This window comes from Falco naumanni, chromosome 1, assembly GCF_017639655.2.
Source record: "Falco naumanni isolate bFalNau1 chromosome 1, bFalNau1.pat, whole genome shotgun sequence".
NCBI classification, from domain to species: Eukaryota; Metazoa; Chordata; class Aves; order Falconiformes; family Falconidae; genus Falco; species Falco naumanni.
This window is the reverse complement of record NC_054054.1, coordinates 126,175,104-126,197,850: the sequence shown is the minus strand read 5'-3', so window position 1 is coordinate 126,197,850 and position 22,747 is coordinate 126,175,104. Positions and strand designations below refer to the sequence as shown.

General features: G+C 67.2%; 1 protein-coding gene across 6 annotated transcripts in view; it reads right to left on the bottom strand.

Annotated features, from left to right (window-relative positions):
* Nucleotides 1-22,747, bottom strand: part of AATK (apoptosis associated tyrosine kinase) — a 24,000-nt gene extending 1,253 nt beyond the window's left edge. The window contains exons 1-16 of one of the 6 annotated variants that reach the window (XM_040582153.1): nt 22,594-22,612; nt 12,955-13,041; nt 11,292-11,425; nt 9,985-10,177; nt 9,018-9,097; nt 8,800-8,918; nt 8,197-8,284; nt 7,891-8,024; nt 7,077-7,161; nt 6,176-6,297; nt 5,828-5,977; nt 2,589-5,724; nt 2,290-2,437; nt 1,957-2,202; nt 1,557-1,771; nt 592-680 (exon numbers count right to left, since the gene is read on the bottom strand). In XM_040582153.1, the coding sequence (XP_040438087.1) occupies nt 1,743-1,771; nt 1,957-2,202; nt 2,290-2,437; nt 2,589-5,724; nt 5,828-5,977; nt 6,176-6,297; nt 7,077-7,161; nt 7,891-8,024; nt 8,197-8,284; nt 8,800-8,918; nt 9,018-9,097; nt 9,985-10,177; nt 11,292-11,336 (4,575 nt within the window). In that variant the 5' untranslated portion in view covers nt 11,337-11,425; nt 12,955-13,041; nt 22,594-22,612 and the 3' untranslated portion in view covers nt 592-680; nt 1,557-1,742. Of the gene's footprint in view, nt 1-591; nt 681-1,556; nt 1,772-1,956; nt 2,203-2,289; nt 2,438-2,588; nt 5,725-5,827; nt 5,978-6,175; nt 6,298-7,076; nt 7,162-7,890; nt 8,025-8,196; nt 8,285-8,799; nt 8,919-9,017; nt 9,098-9,984; nt 10,178-10,402; nt 10,709-11,291; nt 11,426-12,954; nt 13,042-14,922; nt 15,248-22,593 lie in introns of those variants that run through there. The other 5 variants (XM_040582152.1, XM_040582149.1, XM_040582150.1 and 2 more) reach the window with 5 other exon arrangements.

The following is a 22,747-nucleotide window of genomic DNA, read 5'->3' as shown; positions in this document are numbered from 1 at the left end:
ACAAGCCAGGTTAGAGCTTAAATAAATCACTTAAATAAAACAGTAATTGTCATCAGTGGCTTGCCAACTGGCGGGGGGAGGGGCTGGGGGGGGGGGGGGTGAGGATGGTATGGGTCAGGCACAGCTGCCCTGGATTTTGGGGCTGAAACTGGGGTCCCACCTGGACCCTGGCTGTCCCCTGGGAGTGGGGTGGGGGTGGGGGTGGGAGGCACAGCCCCCTGGGCCCCTACAGCAGCATTCTGCCCACCAAGAGGGCCCCAGCTGGGGACCCTGCTCCAGGCTGGGCTGCCCATGAAGGTGGGCAAAGGGTGGGCAAGCGTGGTGCTGCCAGCACCCAGCACCAGGCTGGGCCCCGAGCAGCGTTGTGGTGCCGGAGATGTGCTGAGCCAGGGACAGGCTCGTCCCACGGCACCGGGCCCTGGTGTGGAGCAGAAACCCCCCGGCCCCAGCACCTGCCCCATGCCACGTAGGTGCACGTGTGTGTCCGTGCACGAGCACGTGTGCCCTCGCCCCATGTGCATGGGGGGTGGTGGGAGCCAGGGGGGCTGCAGGGGATGGGGCGGAGGGTGGGGGTGGGGGGGCATTTCTCACCTCAGGGTTTGGTCTATAGACCCCAAAGGAACCAGCCCTGATTTCAAGGTTTCGCTCAGCTCCGCTTTACTTCCATTTCCTTCTGGAAGCTGGAATTGCACAATTATCCTAAGCCTCAAATGAATTAAAAAAAAAACCAACAAACCCAAAACAAAACAAACAAACAAAAAAATGGAACAAAGAACTGCAAGCGCCCACCACCTCCCCCCCCCACCCCCCCACCCCCACCCCCCCGCCTCGTTATGTCTCTTTGGCAGCACTAACTTAAAATCGCATCACTGTGGGTTCAGTCAACAGCAAGTTTTGTTTTTAGGGTGGGTTTGGATTTTTTTTATCCTTTTTCTTTAAATACAAAAATAGGTGGGTCCCGGGGGTCCACCCCATGTGGGTGGCAGCCGGGACCACCCCCCCACCAGCCCTCCTCGTGCTGCTCCCCACTGCAGCAGGGCAAGGGTCCCGCCAGCCCTCAGGGTCCCTCACCGGGCCAGGACTGCTCCCCAAAATGCAAGGGAAGGGGGAGCTCCCCAGCGCCCCCCCAAGCCACGCTGCCCACCCTGGGCACAGGGGGCACGAGAGTCAGCAGCAGCCCCGGCACAGCAGCGGGTGCACTCGAGGCAACATCAAGCAGCGGCAGCAGCCGGCAGCCCCTTGCTGTCAAACGCCGTGGGGCGGCCAAGCCACCACGAGGTGCGAGACCAAGTGCACGGCACAGAGGAGGGGCGGCATGGGGGTGTGGGGACAAACACTGCCTCGGGGAGCACACGTGGGCAAGAAGCCAAGGGGGAAGACTTCACTGGGGGGGACACTCGGCAAATGTTAGCAAGGTCAGGGCACTACCCTTTAAATGCTATAATTTTTATATATATATATATATGTATATATATATATATGTGTGTCTATTTATACACACGCACACACAGCCACACACGCGCGCACACACACACACACGCACAGCTGTCACCCACCGCCTGGCCCTGGGCCCTGCCGGCCCCGCTCCCACTCGCAGCAGCAAACGAGCTCCTTCCGATAAAATCTGCCTAAAAAAAATCCAGAGCGCGGTCTGGGAGCCCACAGCCAGACCCCGCGCCCGGTCCCGCCATCCTGCACTGGTGCCAGTGCCGGAGCACTGCCTGGCCGGCATCCCGGCTGGCTCACTCCCGGTCGCCGTCTTCGCTGCTGCCTGCAATGAGCGGAGAAGCAGCATGAGTGGGTCCCAGCGCTCCCGTGGGACACCCATCCCCATGGAGCGTCCCACATGCTGCTGGCTCCCACCACGGCTGGCACTGAGGGACAGCAGCTTTCCGGAGTGCTGAGGGTGGCAGGGGGTCCCAGCCGCCCACCCAGCAGCACGCCAGGGGGACTCACCTCCTATGGAGTCCATGTCAGAGTCAGAGACGTGGGTGATGGAGAACCGGGACACCGGGGCAGGCGAGACCGTGAACCGGGAGAACTGGATGGGCAGCACCTGTTTCTGCGCCGGCACCAGTGCGGGCAGGGTGGGCAGCTCAGGTACAGCCGCGTCGGGCTCTGTCGATGTCCCCGTCAGTGAGGCCATCAGGGACGGCTTCACCGGCATGAGCGGAAAGTCGTCATCCCACTCGAAGCCACCACCTGCGACACAGAGCGAGGGAGCTAAGCCCACTGCGAGGGTTGCCACAGCCCGGCCTGCCACCCCCCCGTAACCCCCCAGCCCCTCACTCTCTTCCGAGGCATTGCCGTCTGAGGAGTCATCCGAGGTGCTCAGCCTGTCTGCTGGGCTGGGGGGGCTGCTGCCGGCGGGGGGCTGCCCCAAAGGCGGGGGGGGCTCCGGGAAGCTCTGCTCAGCCAGCTCCCGCGTGGGGCTTTCCTGCACAAGGGGAGATGGGCAGAAAGGGACCCTCACTGGTGGCACGCCTGGGGGTGGCTCCCAGCGCCGGTCCCTGTGCACAAGGATGGCATCCGACAAGGCAGCGGGGCTGTGCCCAGCGCCCAGGTCTGCCCACCCCACGGTCACCCACCTGGTCGAAGAGGTAGATGGTAACATCATCGTAGAAGGAGACGGCCTTCTTCTTGCGCTCCAGGTCCTCGCAGAAGGACTCGGAGAGCAGGCTGGGCATCTTGAGAAGGCTGCGCAGGTTCCTGCTGCTCTGGCTTTCGGCCACCACGATGGGCACGGCCGCCGGCTCCTCCTCGCTCTCCTCGCTTTGCTCCTGGATGTTGTAGCAGCGCAGCTCCTCGTCTGACTCGTCACTATCCTCCGTGTCCTCCTCCTCCTCCTCCGGCTCCTCACAGCACTCGGGGGCAGCCGGCCGTGGCTCCCGGGCAGACAGGAGTGGGGAGAGGCCGGGGGGAAAGTCACCCCCCCGTAGCAGTGTGCTGGGACCCCCTGGCGCATCGCCCACCCCAGTCCCCTCCAGGGGCAGCCCCGGCGTGGAGGGCACGGTCTGTTCACCCCGAGCCACGGCTCCCCCAAGTCCAGGGGGGCCCTCGGGCACGTGGGTCCCTCGGATGGACACCGGCTCCCCAGGGCTCGCCAGCACCGGGGTCAAGAAGAAAGCCTTGGGTGGCACAGAGCCCGGGGGACAGACGTCCCCACTGGGGCGCGCAGAGCTGCCCGGCACCAGCCCCGTGCCAGCGGGTCGCTGCTCGGTGCCAGGCACCTGCCCCGCGGGGGTGGCCGGGGTGCTCCCCGCCTCTGCACCCTGCCAGTCCCCCACCAAAACCCCCGCTGCCGGCACATCCACTGCCACCTCGAGGCCAGGCGCTGCTGGGGGGCTGCTGGGTGCTCCCGGGGGGTGCAGTGGGTCCTCTCCCAGCATGGGGGCTCGCCCTAGGTCCTGCGCAGGGGACCGGGGAACCTCCTCTGCCTCTGGGGTCTGGGACCCATCACTGTCCTCCTCGTCCTTGGGGCCGCGCTCGGCCTCAGTGTCGTAGTCGGAGAAGTAGGCAGAGTCGCGGTAGGGGTTCTTCTCAACGAGGCTGTGCAGCTCAGCCCCCAAGGAGGTGGAGAGCTGCGTTTCGGGGGCCAAGCCCTCGCCCCCCGGTAGCCCCGGGGGTGGCTTCCCCAGCTGGCTGAAGGCCTCTGGCTCTCGGGGCTCATGGGGCTCTTTGAGGACAAACTCAGGGGACTCGTTGTTCTCAGTGTCATAGCCGCTGTCAAGGGCCTTGGGCTGGCCGGCGGGCGCAAAGGCGGTGGGGCTGCAGACCTCGCAGGAGCTGGCTGTGGAGGGGATGTCCAGCGACTCCAGGGAGTCTGGCGTCCCCACCTGCTTCTGCAGGGACTTCAACACTGGGGCCGCCTCCACCCGCTCCCCGGAGGAGTCGGTGAAGACGCCAGAGGTCAGCTCAGCTGTGTCCTCATCGCTCCCCTCCTCGGCGCCGGGGAAGCCAGAGCTGGAGAACGTCTTGTCTGGCGCCCGGTCCGCGTTGCTGGCAGCGCATGTGCCACTGTCAGTGGCAGCCTCCCCGGGCGCCGGCGTGGGTGCCTCGGCGGTCTCCGGTGCAGGCTGGGTGCTGTCCGTGCCAGGCTCTGCGGGGGATCCGGCGTTCGTCACGGTGGTGCCAGCCACGGGGGTGGCCTCCCCCAGCCCCACTGCAGCCACGGTGTGGGGCAGGGGGCTGCACGCAGGGCTGCTCCCCTCCACGCTCTCATCCGGGCGGGCATCGTGCTGGGCCCCTGCCGGAGCTGGCGGGGCCGTGCCGGGGCCCCACGGCGCGGCGGGGCTGGCAGCCAGCGCTGCTGCCTGCGAGCGGCCCGAGGCTGATGAGTCACGGCTGTGCCAGGCCTGACGCCGCGGGGAGGGCGAGCGGCACGGAGAGGAGGAGCCGCCGGCGGTGCCGGGGGGCTGACCCTGCCGCGGGCGGCGGAAGTCGCGGCCCGGCGGGGACCCCCCGAGCTGGGGCTGGCCGCGTGGCACGGTGCCCAGCGGCTTGGCCATCAGCCCCCGGAAGGTGATCATGCGGCGGTAGCACCAGCTGTCGCCAGCCGGGGGCTCGCGGGACGCGGGGCTGCCACTGCCAATGTTGTTGTTGGAGGAGCTGTTGGAGGCCCAGGGCTGCCGCTGGACCAGGGGGCTCGCACCCTGCGGGCGGGGGGCACCGGGGGGGCTGTCCTCGCCCAGCTCCAGCGCCACGCTGTCCGGCCGGGCCCCGCTCTGCCCCAGCAGCCGCCCGCCCGGCAGGGGTGCCCGCGGCTCCCCGTACTCCCGGGGGCTGTAGGTGCAGTTCACCGACGGGGAGACGCCCAGGGGGTCGGTGAAGATGCTGGGCTGGAAGGCGGGGATGGCCCAGTTCTGGCTCCCCGGCTGGGTGGGCTCCTGCTCCAGCAGGTACCCCTCGGCCCCGTGGCTGGGGGACGGCTCGTAGCCCTGCGGCTCCTGCCCCGGACAGGGGTAGGGGTAGTACTCGGCGCACTCCCAGGAGCCCTCGGCCGCCGGCGCGTGGCCCAGCAGCGGCTCCATGCTGAGGGAGACGGTGGGGCTGCTGTCGGAGTCGTACGTGCTGCCGCTCTGGGCACCCTGGGCTCTCCAGCAGGACGGGGGGCGCAGGGACCCCCGCTCACCCGCAGGGCTGTAGGCGCACATGGCATAGTCCAGCTCGGCGCCGCCCTCCCCAGGCCCCTCGATGCGGATGTAGTACTCGCTGCCCAGCGAGGGGCTGTGGGCACCCAGGATGGGCACCACACCGGGGGCCGGCAGGCTGGGGCAGCCCGGCGGCTTGCACTCGTAGCAGGAGGGCGAGACCCCCAGGCTCAGGCGCCCCGCCGTCGTGGCCGGGTAGTAGAGGTCGTGGTACCGGGCGGCGCTGCTGGGGCTCAGGGACCCCAGAGGTGCCTGGAAGTGCTCGGTCTTGGTGTGCTCCCACTTGTACTCGAAGTTGAGGCCGTGACTGGTCTCCATGACAGTCAGGATGTCATCCCCATCTGAGGGGAAGCCATCGGCCGAGAACTGCTCCAGCAGCGGGAAGGAGGAGAGCTCGGGGCCGTGGTGGCTGGCGCTGGCACTGCCGTTGGGTTTCATGGAGTTCCAGCGCTTCTCAAACTCCTCCTCCACTTCCGTCGCCCCTTTGGCACAGAGGTAGGAGAGCAGGAGGTGCACCTCCTCTGCCGTCGGGCGCTGCTCCGGCTGCAGCCAGCAGAACTGCATCACCTCGTACCTGGCGTGGCGAGGGGTGAGGGTCAGCCCCAGCCCCCTGCCCACCTGGGGACTGGGAGAGGGGAGGGGGCAGGATGTGGCCGCAGCCCGGCCCAGGTCCTCACCAGCGCTCTGACAGTGAGAGCTTCAGCTGGGGCTTGGGCAGCTTGAGCTGCTGCTCCTTGATGGCATAGGCAAGCACTTGCCGATCGGAGTAGTGGTCGTAGGGCTGGCTGCCCAGCTCAAACAGCTCCCAGATGGTGACACCCAGCGACCTGCGGGCAGGGCAGGGGATGCTGGGGGGGGGATGGGGACACCCCGCCTCGATACCAGCCAGCAGCCCCAAAAACAATCCACCCTGATGCATCCCACTGCGGCTGCACTCCTGGCAGACACTTCCCCCTGCACCCTCCGGCTACCAGCCCACGCCGTGCCTGGCAACAGCCCCCGGTACCCCCCCAGACCCCACTCACCAGACGTTGCTGGACTTGGTCTGGTCCACGATGAGCAGGTTGCCGTGCACTTCATCGATGAGCTCGGGTGCGATCCAGCGCAGCGGCACCCACAGCTGGTCGGCCGTCACAAAGTAGTCGTCCTGCCAAGTATGCAGGGTCAGTACGAGAAGAGAACGTCAAACCTACACGTAAGGGACTGGCCACACCACAGCAAGAGCCGCCCCCTGCCCCCCCCGCCCCCTGCCCTCCCCGGCCACCCATCACTGCACCCCAGCCCCCCGATCCCCCCTGGCATGTGCTCCACTCGCTCCGCTCCTCCTGGCACCCACCTCTCCTTTCTGCCTCCCAGCGCATCCTTCCTTCCCCTCTGCCAGCTGCCCCTGGCTGCCCACCCTGAGCCCCCCCAGCCCCAGCCCTGCAATCCCAGCCCTGCCGGGAGCTGCGAGCAGCCAGGAACCAGCGGGATGGTCAGACAGGGACAGACAGACAGCCCCCCCACGCTGATGTGCTGGCAGCTGCCTGCAGGGCCCTGGCCCTGGCAGAGGGGCATGTCCTGGCCAGCCCAGGCAGTGGCAGGGAGCCCCAGCAGCATTGCACTCCGCTGGGCAGGGGGACAGGGCATTCGGGGGGAGCGAACCCAGCTTTGTGCTCAGCGGGAGCTGCCAGCCCTGGGGTACAGCCTGGTCCTGGGGCACAGAGTCCCTGGCAGGGTGGTCTGTGGGGCAGCAGCCCCCACCCCCACTGCCCCGGCAAAGCCCAGGGGCCAGGGGGCTGCCCCGGCACAGCTGCGGAGGGGGACTGTGTGTGCGGCAGGGGGTGCGGGGCTCAGTGCAGCGCGTCTCTCTGTGCATGTGTATGTGTGGGTGCCATGGGGTCCCAGCGCAGCCCCCAGCCCCCTCCTCTCCCAAACCAGCCTTACTTTGTACTTGCAGTGTGAGAGCCCGTAGTCTCCGATCTTGACGGTCAGGTCGGCGGTGAGCAGGCAGTTCCGCAGGGCCAAGTCACTGCCAAGCAAACCCAGTGCTGTTACCACCACCAGGAGGGGTCGGGGTGGGGGGCACCCACCACCTGGAGGCCGAGGGTCTGTGCTTGGGACCCCCCGGGCAGCACCATGACCGGCAGGCTGGCAGCGGGAGCGGGACAGCTGTACAGTGGCCGGGCCAGTGGTCTCACTGCCAAACACTGGGCGTGCCGATACCCAGCCACCAAATGCACAGCAGGAATGCCTGCGCGGCTCCGGCTGCGCCTCCGTCCATCCACCCATCTGTCACGCGCTGAGCCGAGCAGAAAGCGGCTGTCCCCGGGCAACGTGAGCCCTGGCACGGAGCTGGGCTCCCGGGCGGCTGCTCCAGCCCTGGAGGGGTCACGCAGATGGGGCACACGCGAGACCCCGGAACAGCAGGGTCCACTGAGGTTGGGATGCCTGTAGGAAAGTCCCTCTCTGGCACAGCTGGGCACCCCACATCCCCCCAGCCACAGCACTGGGCAATCTCGTGGGGACCCACCTGCAGAGCCTGGCTCAGGTGGGGAAGGTCCGGCGTCCCCCGGTGGCAGCACGCCCCCTCCTCAACAAAATCACTGATGCTGGAGTCTCTGTCTGCAACTCACTCAGCACCAGGATATTGTTGGGCAGGAGGAGCAGCGGTGGTGCGGGAACACTGGCATCCTGCAGACCCCATAAGTCCAGACACTCCGATTCCTGCCCAGCCCCCCGGGGTGCCAGGCCAGCCTACCTGTGGATGTAGTTGTTCCTGTGCAGGTGCAGCACGCCGCAGGCCACCTCGCACGCCATCCTCTGCAGGGTCAGCAGGTCCGGGGTCATGGCCTCAGCCCCCTGGCAGCTCCGCAGGTACCCCTTCAGGTCACCCTGCAGGGCAGTGCCACCATCACCCTCTGCAGCGCTGGGCTCGCCAGGGGCTCAGCTGTCCCCAGAAGGGCAGAGCACCCATGCCCCCCATCCTGCCCTGCCTGCAGCCCTACAAGCCCCTCCGCAGTACTGTGGGGAGCAGGACAGCACACGGGGCACGCACGGCACTCACCAGAGGGCAGAACTCCATCACCAGCAGGTACGGGGTGACCTCGGCGCACTGGGCCAGGCACTGCAGCAGGTTGGTGTGCTGGAGGGCCCTGTGCGGGGCAGAGCAACGGGGCACATCGGCACCGTGCTGGCTGGGGCGGGGGGACGGCGGCAGCCCCCAGGGAACCATCTCCCTGCCTCCTCTGCCGCTGCGCCGGGGGCCAGCACGGGGGCTGCCGGGAGCGGGTACCAGCACGTCCCAGCGCCCCGGGACACACCACAAAGGGACATTTGTTCAGCTTTGCTGGGGCAGGGAGCAGCTCAGTGCCCCCCCCACCCCCGGCCCTGTTCTGCCCATGACCTCACTGCAGCCCGCTGCCCCCATGCCGTGGCCAGCGGCTCCCAGCACAGCCCCTGGCCCACCATGACAAGCCCAAGGCAGACAGCAATGGGGCTGAGATGGAGCCGTGCTCCCCAGAGAGCGTGGCCAGGCACCTCCACAGACCAGCCCCGGCTCTGCTTGGCAGCCAGACGTGGCACAGGGGGGACCAGGCACCATCCAACAGCATCCCCACTCCTGGCTGTGCCCGGTGCAGCAGCAGCACAAGAGTGACCCCAGATGTACCTGTACGGCTGCGCTTCCTCCAGGAACTGCATCTGGTCCTGCACGCTGGCGCTCGCCTTCAGCTCCTTCACCACCACCTGAGTGCTGCTGATGCCCGAGTTCACCTCCCCCAGGAACACCTGGGGTGAGGGACAGGCTCGTCCCCTCTGTCCGAACCCCAAACCCCACAGCCAGCATCCCGCCGGGTGTCCCTGGGGGACCCTGTCCCTGCCGCTCACCTTGCCGAACCAGCCATGCCCGATCTCCTTCAGGTAGAGCAGGCTCTGCCGCCCCAGGTCCGCCGACTTGAGGAGCTGCACTGTAACAGAGCACATCCAGCTGCCTGCGCGCCCTCCTGCCCGCCCGCCCGCCCGCCCCGCCGGTCCCAGCCCAGCCGTGGCGTCCCCACCGTGCCAGCCGGTGCCAGGCCTTGCACTGCCCTGGGGTGCTCCTGAGCAGCCCCCACCGCAGAAATCCCCAGGCAACCCGCAGCCAGGGCGTCCTCCTGTTCAGGCATCCTCCCGCCAGCCAGGGGACACGGGGCACTGGTGACCCCAAATGAGCTGGCTCCCTGCCCCTTCTGCTCCCCAGGGACCAGGGAGAGCAAAGCCGAGCCCAGCGTAAGCTCTGGCATTTAGCCCCTTCCTGGCTGCCCCCGGCGCAGGTCCTGCCCCTCGGGCACCCGTGCCAAGGGCGGGCAGCAATGGGGCCATTGTTGGGCTGTGCCATGCCACCGCGCACCGCGCAGCCCTGCCACACTGCTGACATTCTCTGGGCCAGGCAGTGACGCTGGGCCGGAGGGGGATGCGGCCAGGCACCCCCCACATTCCTCTCCCACTCATGGGCTTGTTTACACGGGATCAGGGCTTGTGGGTGTCACAGTTCGGGGTACCCGTGCCCCGGCCCATGCTAGTGGGGGTTGCGCTGTTTCCCTGGGCTGGTGCCATGCACAGGGCTGCGGACAGGCCACCGGTGACCCTGACACAGTGTGACAGCGGCAGCACTCCCCAGGGACTGCCGGTGCCTGTCCCCTGCCCAGGAGCTGCTCCTGCCAGAGCCGGGGCTCTGCTGGAGGAGGGGAGCAGGGGCGACCCACCATCCCCACCCCACAGCCCCTACCCCGCAGCCCGGTGATGCAGGACCCCCCTCCAGCTGCAGCTCACAGGGGTCCTGCACGGACCGATGCCTGCCCCTGCCCCGGCTTACCTGAGCGCCCCGGCTGCTTGGCCATGGGCAAGGAGACCTTGGTGAGGGGCAGGACGTAGACCTCGGGGCCATGCTGGGGGGCGGGCGAGCCCTGGGCCGAGAGCTCCGTCACGTAGTCATCCCCCTCGGCGTTCTCAAACTCCTGGGCCGGGGGGCGCGCGGGGGGGCACACACCGAGCAGAGACAACTGACCCTGCGGGTTCCCCGCTGCCGACAGCCTGCCCCACAGAACCTCGCCGCCCGCCGCCCCATTGGGGTCACCCGTGCATTGCACAGCCCTTGGCATGGGGACCCCCAAGTCACACCCTCCCAGCACGCAGCCCTGCCTGTACCCCAACGGCAGACACACCCCCCACCACCCCCGCCGTGGGGATTGCCCTGGGGCAGGCACCCCCTCCCCACCGCCCCATCCCATTACCTGGCTACGCTGCCTGGCCAGCCCCCGGCCCCTGAAAGCTGCCTGGGCGAGCAGGTAGGCGATGGTGAGCATCTCGCCCTGCCCGCGACCAGCCCTGCCTCATGGTGCTGCCAACCCCGCCAGCGGTGCCACGCGCTGCAGCCCACCAGAGACGGGCAGTGGCCGGCCCCGGCCGTGCGCCCCTATATAACCCGTGCGGGGGCACGAGGGGGCTCATTGTTCCCCTGCGGCACGGTGAGGTGCTCCAGCCGGTGTGGGACAGTTACACAACGGCCCAGCGTGTTCCCCCCCTGCCTGACCCCCTCCCCCCGCGGGCGCCACAAGCCTCCACAAAAATCCCAGCAATTAGGGAAAAACTGTTTCTCGGCACATTCTGTGCCTGTGAGGTCAGGGTGCCTCCCACCCCCGGGGGTGTGCGGGTGGGACTGCCACAGCCCTTAACCATGCCGTGGCCTGGCCCCGCACAGAGCTGGGAGCCCAGATGGGTCAGGATACGGCCTGCAAAGATGCTGAGCCCTGCAGGTCCATGCTCTGCAAAGCCAGGAGCCCAGCTGGGTCAGGACAAGACCCTCACAACGTCCATGCTCTGCCGAGCAGGGAGCTTGGCTGGATCAGGACATGACCTCCAGTGACACCGAGCCCTGCAGCATCCAGGCTCTGTGCTGAGTGGGGATCCTGGCCGGGCCAGGATACGGCTCACAGCAATGCCGAGCCCTGGCAGCACCCTGGCAGGCAGGGGTGCTGGGCCCTCCTTGCGCAGTGCTCTCCTGAGCTGGGCTACATCCTGCACTGGGGCTGGGGCTGGCCCCAGGAGCCACTGGGCACCTCTGTCCTTCCTGGGGAGAAGACCCTCCCATCCCAAGACAAGCCCCCCATGGCCCCAGCTCACCTTGAAGCCGATGTCCCCCTTCTTGCAGCACAGGCAGGCCAACATGAGGAAGATGAAGGTGAAGAGCCCCGAGAAGGAGACGGCCACGACGGCCAGTGAGGAGGACCAGGAGAGCTCACTAAGGGGGGTGCCGTCTGCAGGGACAGGAGGGGTGTGGGCTCAGGGCAGGGCTGGGGGGCACCAGGGCAGGGTGAGGCTGTGCGGGGAGGTCCTGCCCGGGAGGGGGGTCACGGGTCATGAGGGCACACTGGGGCTGGTGGGGGCTTTCGTAGGGAGTGCTCAGGAGGTGCAGGGGTCCCAGCACCATTGTGAACCATTCGCTGGCTCAGCTCATGGCCAGGACGGGGGGGGGGGGCAGGGGGGGCCCCAGAGCCACAGCAGGACCTCAGTGGAAGACTGCATGGAGGGGGTCAGGGGTACGCTCACCACAGATGCAGGGTGGTAATGACACCCCGTGGAGGGGGGCTGCACCAGCTCAGGGGTCCCAGGCACCCCTGCCCAGCCCCAGGGTTTGCCCTCCGGTGGGTACGGCAACAGGACCAGTAGCCCCAGCCCAGGCGGCATCCCAAGGCCCGATGATGCTGCTCCTGCAGGAGCTGGGAGGATGGGAAGCTGGTTCCCCCCCGCCCAGGCAGAGCCAGCCCCTAAGCTGTCCTGCCCACATAGATCCCCCAGGGGAAGGGTCTGCCGGAGACCTGCCAGCGCTGCTGCGAGCCCTGCCCTGGCACAGGGCAGACCCTGCTCCCACCAACAGCGGCAGCTCCGCCTGTGCCCCCCCACCATCCCGCGTGCCAGCGGGGCAAACCACAGCTCCTGCCCCTGGCCCCACACGGGCCCCGGACCCCTGGCACAGGGACACAGCTGTGCCCCACACCTTCCAGGCACCAGCACGCCCCGAGTGCCAGCACCCGCTGCCCACGCTGCATCCCCTTGGAGCGGCTGGGAGCACGGGGGGCCCGTCCCCCCCAGGCGCCTGCCGTCGGCTGCAGCTGCCACATTACTATTCTGCCCAGCGCCTGCCCAGACAACCGGCGCAATTGTGGTGGGAGGAAGCCGGAAGGCCATGGCGCTGCCAGCAGAGCTGGCCTTGCCGAGGAGCCGCACGCCGTGCTCAGCGCCATGCCCTCCCTGCAGGATACGGGGCCGGGACGGGTGCCCTGCCCTAACCCACAGCACCACCCAGCCCCATCTCCTGGCCCAAATCGCCAGCCAGTGCCGCGGTCTCTCGGCAGTCCACCGAGCACAGCGCCAAGCCCCTCGGGGATGCTCACGGCAGACACGTGGGTCCTGCGCATGGACCACTAGGCACTGCCCCACCACCGGCCCTGCGCCCCGACCACGCTGCCCCCCGCGCTGGGGCTCAACACCGCACTGCCAGCTCCCGTGTGTCCTTGAGAGAGGCACCTGAAGGGCACAGAGGGTCTGGGGGAAGGTCCTGCCTTCCTGGCAGAAGCCGGCAGCCTGTGCCCAGGCACTGCCCGGCACCATGCAGTGCGGGCATGGAGCACCCCGGCTCCCACAGCACCCCGGCTCCCAGCACAGCGGTGAGCAGATGTGCTGGCCCCGTGCGCCATGGCACACCCCGGGCCACACCAGACTCTTCCCTGGCGCTTGCAAAATGCTCCAGAGCCATCTTCTGAGGCTGGTGGATGCAAAGCCGAACCTGGGAGGAGCAGGGGGTGGCGTTCTCCCTCCTTTCAGCTGGTTTCCATGGTGAACACACTTTGCACCGCGAATGTCACCATTTTCCCTGGATAGTGGGACAGCAAAAGAGAAAATGACTCACTGAAAAGAGCCTTTTGAATGTCGACGGGGAGCAGAGCGCGGCGACAGAAGCCCTTCCAACGGGGCCTGTCAGCTGAGCCGCCTCTCAGCCGCGGCTCGGGAACCAGAGCCCTGCAAACCAACCACTCTCCAAACCGAGGGGCTGGCCAGGTCTGGCTGGTCCTGCCTCAGTTTCCCCACCTGCACAACCAGTGAGCTGGGAGCCATGACCACCCAGACTGGGCTGGGCGCCGGCACAGGGGCACCACCACCACCATAACCCACCGCCACTGCCTGGCTGCGCAGGCAAGCAGGCACTGCCCTTCCCCGTAACCACAGTGCAGGCGCTCAGTACGGTGACGGGAAACACGGCATCATCGCAGAGGCCAAACGCTCCCAAAACCAGGTCGAACAGCCCTGCAGCAGCCGCTGCCAGAGCACCAGGACACAAGGAATAGGGGGGCACAGGGAGCAGGGCCTGCTGATGCGGTCTGAAGGACCCCAGGGCTCTCAAAAGAAGCTGGAGACCCCACCCCATCCTGCACCCCATCCTGAGGCTCTGCCCGCACACACACACACACACAGAGGAGGAGTAGGGTCCCCTGGCACTGGCACTGTGCCCCACTCTGGCCTTGGTGCCTGGCACCAGCCCTGAGCCGCTCCCCTGCCCGGACGCCCACCCCGTGATGGCCTCTGGGGCAAGGCTGGGGTGCTCGGAGCTGAGCAGGGGGTGCAGGTGGGCGCATGCAGCACGGTGGCAGCACTGCTGGGCTGGGAGATCAGCACCCCACGGCTGAGCCCTGCACACCATGCCAGCACGGGCACCAGGCTGGGGTCAGTGAGGAGGGCATCACCACCCCAGGAGGGCCAGGACCCCTGGCACAGCGTCGTCTGGCTCCATCACAACACCCCCACCCCAGCCATGGGGGTCCCATGGGACTCTTTCCACCGCAGCTCTGCAGCACTCCCACCCAAACCGCTGGTGCAGAGCCAGCCTTGCCACGGGGGTCAGGATGAGACCGGGCAGCTCAGCGTGCCCAGCCCGCAGGAACTGCTGCATCACTCAGGTAACCCCTTGCCCCCAGGGCCAGCCCAGGCCAGCCACCCACCCAGCGGGGTGCTGTGTGCAAGCCACACACCACTGATCCCCCACCCCAGCCAGCCCCACAGGGTGGGGACAGGCGGGGGTCCGGTGGCAGCAGCGAGGACACAGCTCCAGCCCCAGGGGCACCTGCCCCAGCCCCACGCCCAGCCACGTCAAATGGGAGTGTAATGGCAGCGGAGAGAGACTGGGGATGCCAGATGCAGTGGGATGCAGCGGGATGCAGTGGGGTGTAGCGGGATGCGGCGGCATGCAGTGGCATGTAGCAGGATGCAGTGGGGTACAGCAAGGTGCAGCAGGGTGCAATGCAATGCAGTGGGGTGCAGCAGGATGCAATGGGGTGCAGTGGAATGCAGCAGGATGCAGTGGGGTGCAGCAGGATGCAGTGGGGTATAGTGGCATGCAGGAAGATGCAGTGGGGTGTAGTAAGACGCAGCAGGATGCAGTGGGATGCAATGGGTACAGCAGGGTGCAGCAGGGTAATGCAATGCAGTAGGGCGCAGCAGGATGCAATGGGGTGTAGTGGGATGCAGCGGAATGTAGTGGGGTGTAGCGGGATGCAGCAGGATGCAATGGGGTGCAGCGGGGTGCAATGCAATGCAGCAGGATGCAGCGGGGTGCACGCTGCCCTCCCACCCCCGCAGCTGCCGCCGCGGGCAGAGCCCCGCCTGCGCCCCCCGCCCTCCGCTCCGAACGCGGCTCCTAACGGGGCCGGGACCCCGCCGCCGGCGCAGCACGGACCCCCCGACGCCTCTGCTGACTCACGTTCGCCGGGGGCCGCGGGCCGCCCCGCCGGCCATGGCCCGGTGCGGCGGGGCTGGGGCGCTGCCGCGGCCGCCGCTGCTCCCTCGGCCGGAGCGGGGCTGACGTGTGCGGAAGGGCCGGGCCGGGCCGGGCCCCCCCGGCGGCTCGGGGCTCCGGGCCCGGGGGAAGCCGCGGGCAGGCGGGACCCGGCTGCTGCCCACCCCCGCCCCCGGCCGGCCAGGGCACACGCGGTAGCTGCAGGGCAGAAAGGGGGGGGCGGGGTACGGCACGCCGCGACCACCCCTCTCCGCTGCTGCCTGGAGCTGGTGCCAGCCGCAGCCCCGTGCCTCAGTTTCCCCATCTGTAACGCACAGAGCGGCGGCGCCCCGGGAGCACGGTCGGTGCAGCCCCCCCGCCCCGCCGCCCCCACCCCAGCCACGATCCGGCCGGGCCCCGCAGCCCAGGGAGCAGCACCCTGCAGCTGGCACCCAGCCGGGAGAGGCAGGGTTCGGGCAGGGAGCAGGGCAGGACCCAAACACACACGACCCGTTGGCACCTCCAGCCACGGGCTCGGGCTCCCCTGCCCCGGCAGCTCTGCCAGCACAGACACAGCCCTGGTAACGTGTTCATCCCCAGATCCATGGGCAGCTTCCAAGAAAGCAATTTTACACCCCACAGGATGAGTGCTCTGCTCACCCACATGCATCCAGGCGGCAAGAAACCATCCACCGCCATTTAGCGTGCAAGCACGAGGCTGCTCCTCACAGTTTGTCTGCAGCTCCAGAGGGAAACTGAGGCACTGGGAAGCTGGGCAGCAGGGACGAAGCTGGGCCAGCCCCAGCTGCTGCACCCCTGAGCCCGGGTCCCTCGGGCCACGGGACCAGCCACGGGGCTGGCACTACCCACCGATGCCAGCGGGGAGCCTGGCACAGAGCCGGTACCTGCAGCATCCTCCACCAAGACGCCGCTGGAGCCAGGCATCCACCTCGCAGTAGCCGGCTGAAACCGGGGCACGAGGAAGCAGCACCCTGTACCCCTCAGCCCCGGAGACCTTCTCCCACCAGAAACAGCCAGGCCATCCGGGCAACCTCTCCAGTGATTAATAGATCAGTTAATTTTAAATGCAAGGCACGCCTTGTTAATCTGTTCTCCTTATGTATCTTTTAATGTGGGCTTATTTAACCAGTGCAGAAGTATTTTTAAAGGATTGATTTTTGCCTCTTAATTCTGGTTTTATCACCTTGGGATGAATTAGCAGTAAAAAAATAATTAGATGGAAAATAAAAAAAGATCATCCATCATTTTCTAACGTGATGAAATAAAAACTAGGACTGTAGTAAGTACAGGCCAAGCCACATCATTGTTGTGCATACACCGAGTGTGTCAGCCTGATTAGAAACAAAAAATCAAGTTCCTCCATCAAAGCCCGCCCTGCTGCAGAGCCAGGTTTCCAGCCGGCACAGCCCAACCGCGATCAACTTTCTCCATTTTCTGAGAAAACAATAAAATATTAAAAAAGCATGCAAAGCAAGATTTGATTGATTATTTAAACCAAATTCTCTTGCTTAGCGTTTTAAACCAGGTCTGAATCAGGGGCTGTAAAGCCTCCCATGCCGGCAGGGATGCTACAGCTGCATCATGGCAAGCCCACTGTCCCGAGGGACTGGGAGCAGCCGCGGCCCTTGGTGCCCAGGGGAGCACCCAGCCCCCTCACACCCCAGCAGGGACCCCGCCAGCCCCATGCCAGCAGCAGTGCCAGCACCGGGGCTGGCCACGAGCATGGCACCACGGTCCCGCTACGGCAGCGTGCGGCACCGACCGAGACGAGGCTCCAGAGCAGCATTTACGTAACAGTGGGAGAGGCAGCACGGAGCGGGGCAGCCTATTTTTATCAGAAATGCTCAGCGGCGTTATGAAACAAGCAGCTTTGGCTCCAAAGCGGAGCGGTGGAGGAGCAGGCAGAGGGATGCTCCACAGCACAGGCAGAAACCCAGGCATGGGGGTCTGGTAACGGGAGGGGCTCTGCCCCTGCCACAGAGCACCCCCCTCCTGCCACCAAGACCCCAGCTGGGAAGCCAGGGGCTCCCCTTTCACCTGCCCCCCGTCTCAGAGCCAGGCGGTGCCATCACCACGAGGATCACCAAGCATGTGGCAGCAGCCAGGGGCATGTCGCAGCCCTGCACACCCAAACGCTGCCCAGGGGCAGTGGGCAATGCATGCGGAGGGGACCCCAGGGATGGCCAACCACTGGCTCCTCCACCGCTGGCAGAGCGAGAGGTGGCCAGGGCCACCCAGAGCCACAGTGGCCGGTCCTAACCTTGAGCAGCAGCACATGCTGAGGGCCCTGTGTGACCCTGCCAGCATGTGGTGGCACGGTGGTCCGTGCTGTGCTGCCAGGGCTGCTCACTCGAGTGGGTGTCAGGGAGACCCCTGCTCCCAGGCAACTGTCAGGGCATCCCCCACTGCAGCCCTGGGAGGCCAACACAGCCCAGATCCCGGCCACCCCAGCCCACAGCATGGCAGGGAGCGGGGCTCAGCATCGAGGATGCTCAGAGCACAAAACTGCGGGGATGCTGGACACCCACCAGCCCAGCACCCCTCTGCACCGCACCTGCTCTCAGCCAGCCCCGCAGCACCCAAATCACCCATCACCCACCTGCGCGGGTACACACGGACTGGGGAGCCCAGAGAAAACCCTGCTTTGCCATAGTGCTAGTGGCAGGGACGGCCCGAGGTCCCAGCCCTGCTCCCAAGCACCTCCTGGGATGCAGCCGCTGCAGCTGGCAGGGCAGCGAGCACCGGGAGGAACACGCAGCCTCACGGGTACTTTGGAAAGATGAAGGCCCGTGGAGGCTGATGCGGTGGCCCGGCAGCGGGACACCCTGGCACAGCTGGGATGGGAGCCTGGGAGCACCCATGGGGACCCGCTCCCTGCCCCGGCGCAGAGAGCAGAGCCGGCCCCTGCCCAGCCAGGGGGGCAGCGCTGCTCCATTTACTGCGTCTGCCTACGCTGGAATTTTCCTTCGCTCCAGTAATTAAAACAAACTGCTTTAACACGGCTGCTGACACCAGGCTGCAGAGGAGGATGCCGGCCGCAGCTGGCAGAGGGGAAGGGACAGGAAGTGGGACCCCCGACGCCCGCTGCCTTCGTCCCAGGCTGCGGGACACTGGCTCTGCAGGAAATCCTGGACCTGCTCCCCTTTCCTCCAGCGCTGAGCCCCCCCACCGCTGCCAGCCCCACGTCCTCTCCATCCCTCGGCCTGCCCCAAGCACTACTGGGAGCCCCATGCCAGCTCCGGTGCCAGCCAGGATGCTCCCTGTCCCCTCTGTGCCCCCGGCCATCAGGCCAGGCTGGAGCAGCTCTCAGGGCTCAGCTGATGGCAAATGATACTACGGCAGTGACTGCCCTAAGACGCCACGCGGCACGCTCCACCAACACTTCCCCGGGCTGTCAGGGGGATTAATGCCCAGAGGAGATTTATTTTCCTGCCACTGGGCACGCTGAGTCAGCACAGCTCGGCTCTTCTCCACGCCAGCCCCATCACCCTCCAGCCCCACGCCGAGCCGTGCTCCCGCGGGGTCCCCCTGGCTCAGTCACCCACAACGAGCAAAGCCCCGCTGGGGACGTGCCAGGGCAGGAGCAGCTGGAGGTGAGCAGAGCCCGGAGCAGCTGCAGGGCACAGCCAGGACCGTGTCCATCCTGGGCAGCGGATCCCGGTGCCTCCACGCTGGCCAAGTGAGTGCCGCACGGGGTAGGAGCAGGCTCAGCCGTGGGACAAGAGCAGCCCAACAGCCCCTTTGACCCGAGCGCAGGAGCTGCCTGACCCGGCAGGGATTTTCCAGCCCAGGGAATTAGCAGGATGGCGAGGCAGCGTAACACGAGCGAGGTAAAACCTGGGAAGTGCGAGTCACCGGCTCTGCCTGCCTTGGCTGCAGGCAGCCAGGACCGGGCAGACCCCTAAATGCAGACCCCCCCAGTGGGATGCAAAACTCCCTGGCTTAATGCAGCCCCCCAGCCACATGCAGACCCCTTGTGTCAGCGGGAAGGATGCAGCAGCAGGTGCAAGCGCAGTGCCCCGCCGCAGCCCCGAGCCTGGGAGCATGCTGGCGGTGCCATTTCTGCCCCACTTCCCCCAGTGCCACCGGGGCAGCAAGGCTGGTGCCAAGGTGGGCTGTGTGGCACGGCGAGGCGGGCGCCAGAGCCCTGCTCTGGCAGGGAGCACACGGTGCCGGGGAGGGCAGGGCCCGTGGGCTGTGCCAGCACATGGTGTCCCACTGCCGGGCAGGGAGCCCGTGAGTCACAGCCCACTCCTCCCGCTGGGAGCGCGGAGCCCTTTCAACCCCGGTGTATTAATTTCTCCTAATTGGCTTTGACAGGGATCCGTATCGCCATGCAGAACGTAATCGCCCGTGTGCGCGGCATGGGGGAGCGGGGCGGGAGCAGCACGCCGAGGGAGGGAAGGAGGGGAAAAGGGGGGAGCAAAGCGGCACCCCTGGGGGAGCAATGCTGCCGGTTGCCTGGATCCGTCCCCCCACCGAGCGGGGCCCAGCTGCCCTGCTGCACTGCGGTGCTGCATCAACGCCATTTCCCGCGGCAGCCCAGCCACCAGGCTGTGCTGGAGCAGGGGGCTCACCATGTGCCACCCCACTGCTGCCCACCCCCAGCATCCTGCAGGCACCGGGACGCACCCCCCGCCTGCGAGCCCGGCTCCTGCTGCCTGCCAGCCCGGACAGACGGCCAGGCCCTGTGCCGCTGGCACCTCGCCGGGAGACGTGTGGCGAGACGGATGCTGGCCCCGGCGCTGCCCCGGCTGTGCTGGGCGTTACACCTCTCGGCAGCCACCACCTGCACCTCCCGCCCGAGGAGCTCCCACCTCCCTGCCCCAAATGTCCCCTTTGTACCCCAGCGGTACCTTCCCCCCATCCTCCCCCAGCATTCCCAGCAGCACGGTTGGTGGTGGAGTGGGAGCATGGGGGGTGCCTGCCCCCCATCTGGGCTGCCAGGGTCCTTGTGGGTGCTGTGGCCCCTTTGTCACTGCGGTCCCCCAAGGCCTTTCCCATCCTTGTGCCAGGAGTGGATGGTGATGCCGGCTGTTGCTGCTGCACAGCCTGGGACAGTGGATGGCAGCGCGGGGCAGCCAGGACCAAAAACACAGGGCTGGGGGCACCACCCGCCCTCCCTCGGCCTCAATCCCCCATCCCCACCCAGCACCTCAAGCCCCGGCTCATCCCGGCACAGGCACGCAGGGCCAACACACAACCCCCAACTGCAGGGTGCTGGAGCAAGGAACGACAACACCGCAGCCACCAGCAGCCAGCGACACCTCACCGGTGCCATGGGAGGGGAGAAAGGCTTGGGCAGCCCCAGGGACGACAAAAAGGGGAAGAAAAAATAGGCGGGGGAGAGAGGATGTTTCTCACGATTTCAAAACGCACTCCTGGGTCTGAGACGGGGAAGTGCAGCCTGGGAGCAAGGCGAGGAGGGGAGCAGCCCTTTCCCCCAGCAGAGACGTCCTCGTGTCCCCAAGCACCTGCCATCGGCTTCATTGAGAGAGACTGGGGTGCCACTGACCCCAAAGCAAAGTGCTGCCCACCTGGGTGACACAGGGGATGTGGCACTTTTCTGCCCAGTGCCTCCACGTGGCGTCTGCTCAGCCAGGCTGCAGCAGCTCATGGCACTTCCAGGACAGGGAGTGGGCACCCAATTCCCATGGGAAGGCTGGGAGATCCGGGCTACAGGATAGGGCAGGCAGCATGTTGGTGCCTCTCACTGGCAGGGCGGTCGGTGCTCTGCCAGTGGCTCCAGTGCTTCGTGCGCCACACGGGAGCACGCCTGGGGTATGGCCTGCAGATGGGCGAAGCAAGACAGGAACCATGAGGCCGCTGGGCTGGGACACCTAGCCGGAGCTGCCGGCACCAGGAGCGGTGCATGCTGGCATGGGCAGCCGGCACAGCCCAGCATGGGCACATCCGACAGCCAAGCCGAGCAGCCTCACCAAAAACAGAAGATGAGGCTGGAGCACAGGCTGCTGCTGTTGGCACATCCCATCCAGCCCCAGGTGACACCGCTGTCACTGCATCCCGCTGCCGGCTCAGCTGCCTGGCCCCTGGCAGCCGTGGCTTCTCACCGTCCCTCTCCAGGAAACACAAGGACGTGGGGCCAGTGCCACCGTGCCCTGCAAAGTGCCTCCTCTTCCACACTGGCCCAAGCAAACCCCAGGGAAAGGAGGCTGGCAAGGGCAGCCGGTGATGCCGCGCAGGCAGGAGGTGCTGCCAAACGGACAAAATCAACAAAGCTGTGAAAGAGCGAATATGGTTTGTTCCCCCTTTTAATTCCTCTCCTTGCCAGTAACTGTGGGTGGCAGCTGTATGGCAGCAGCCGAGCCCCAGGCCCAGGAGCGTGGCAGCATGGCGATGGGCAGCGACGGAAACCTTCTTTCAGAAGGATTTTCGAATCAAACCTGGTCCGCAAATCCCCAGGTTGACAGGATTAGCATGGCAAATGGGGCGCCTCACGAAAATGCAGAGAAAAATCACACCAGAGGCTGAAGCCAGGGAACAGGGCTCTGTTCCCAGCGTTACCGCATTTTAGATGCAAATAAAGAGGTTTCCTCTCTAACAGAAATCGATACCGAGCAGGCTGGGGACAAAGTCTCTGGCAACGGGGACGTGGTTTGGTGAGTCCTGGTGTGGTTCATTTTTAAATCCCTCCACGGATTCAGACCGTCCGCAGCTGCCAGGGGAGCCGGAGCAGCGTGAGGCGATGGAGGAGGGATGCAAGAGCCCGGCTGGGAGGGATGCAGGAGCCCGGCACCGACAGCCCCGCTGCCACCACCGCGTCCGGTACCGGCAACGCTTCACCTCCTTTGCGGTGACGGAGGAGGCAACGGGAGCCGCGGCAGCGCCGCTTGGCTGCCCGAGCCCAGCACGCGTTCTGCCCGGTTTGGTAAACACCGGGCTAGCCCCGAGCTCACCGCCAGCTCCCTGCCCACCTCGGCGGCGGCTCCGCGGGCGGCGGGTCCCCGGCGGGAGGCACAAGCCCTGCACCGGGATGGCCGCGAGGCGCCGCCGGCGCGGAGGGGGGGGCTGCTGCGGCAGCCCCCAAACACGCACACACAAAAGCAGCCCCTGCCCCGCTCCCGCGGCTGCAGCATCTTCCTGCAGCTGCGACGCGGCCGAGGCCGGAGCGCGGTGCCTTACGTAACAGCCTGCACCCCGAAACGGCCGCCCCCTCCCCGAGCCCCCCCGGCCCCAGGGAGACCCCCAGCCCCCCGGGGCAGCGGGGTGCTCAACCCCGGCACCACCTGCCTCCCTCGCCCCATCCCCACCGTCCCCGTTGTCCCCTCCCAAGGCGGGAGATGCCTCCGGAGCCGCCGCAGCCCCGGGGAACAAAACGCCGCCGGGCTGCGGCAACGCTGCCCCTGCCGCCCCCCCCCCGCCCCCCCACCCCAACTCGCCGGCAGCACCGGGAGCCGTAACGTGCCCTTTGGCGGCGAGGGGATGCTTCACCCACGGTGCGGCACCGGCCACCGGCGGCCGGTGCGGGGCTGAGCCGGAGCCCGGCGGGGACCGCGGCGGCAAGAACGCGGGGGACGGGGGGCTGCCCGGGAAGGACCCCCGGGGGCACCGTGGAAGCTTCGGCGGGGCGGGGGGTCGCGGGGGGCCGGGTGGCCCCGGGGCGGCGGCACTCACCGGGGTCGAAGTGGGAGCTGAAGGCGAGGCTGGGGCTGAGGAAGGCGGCCGACATGGCAGCGGCGGCGGCGAGGCGGCCCATGGCGCGGCGGCGGCGGCGGGAGCCTCACGGCCGCCGGCTGCCGCTGGCCCCGCGCTGGGCACGGCGGCGGCG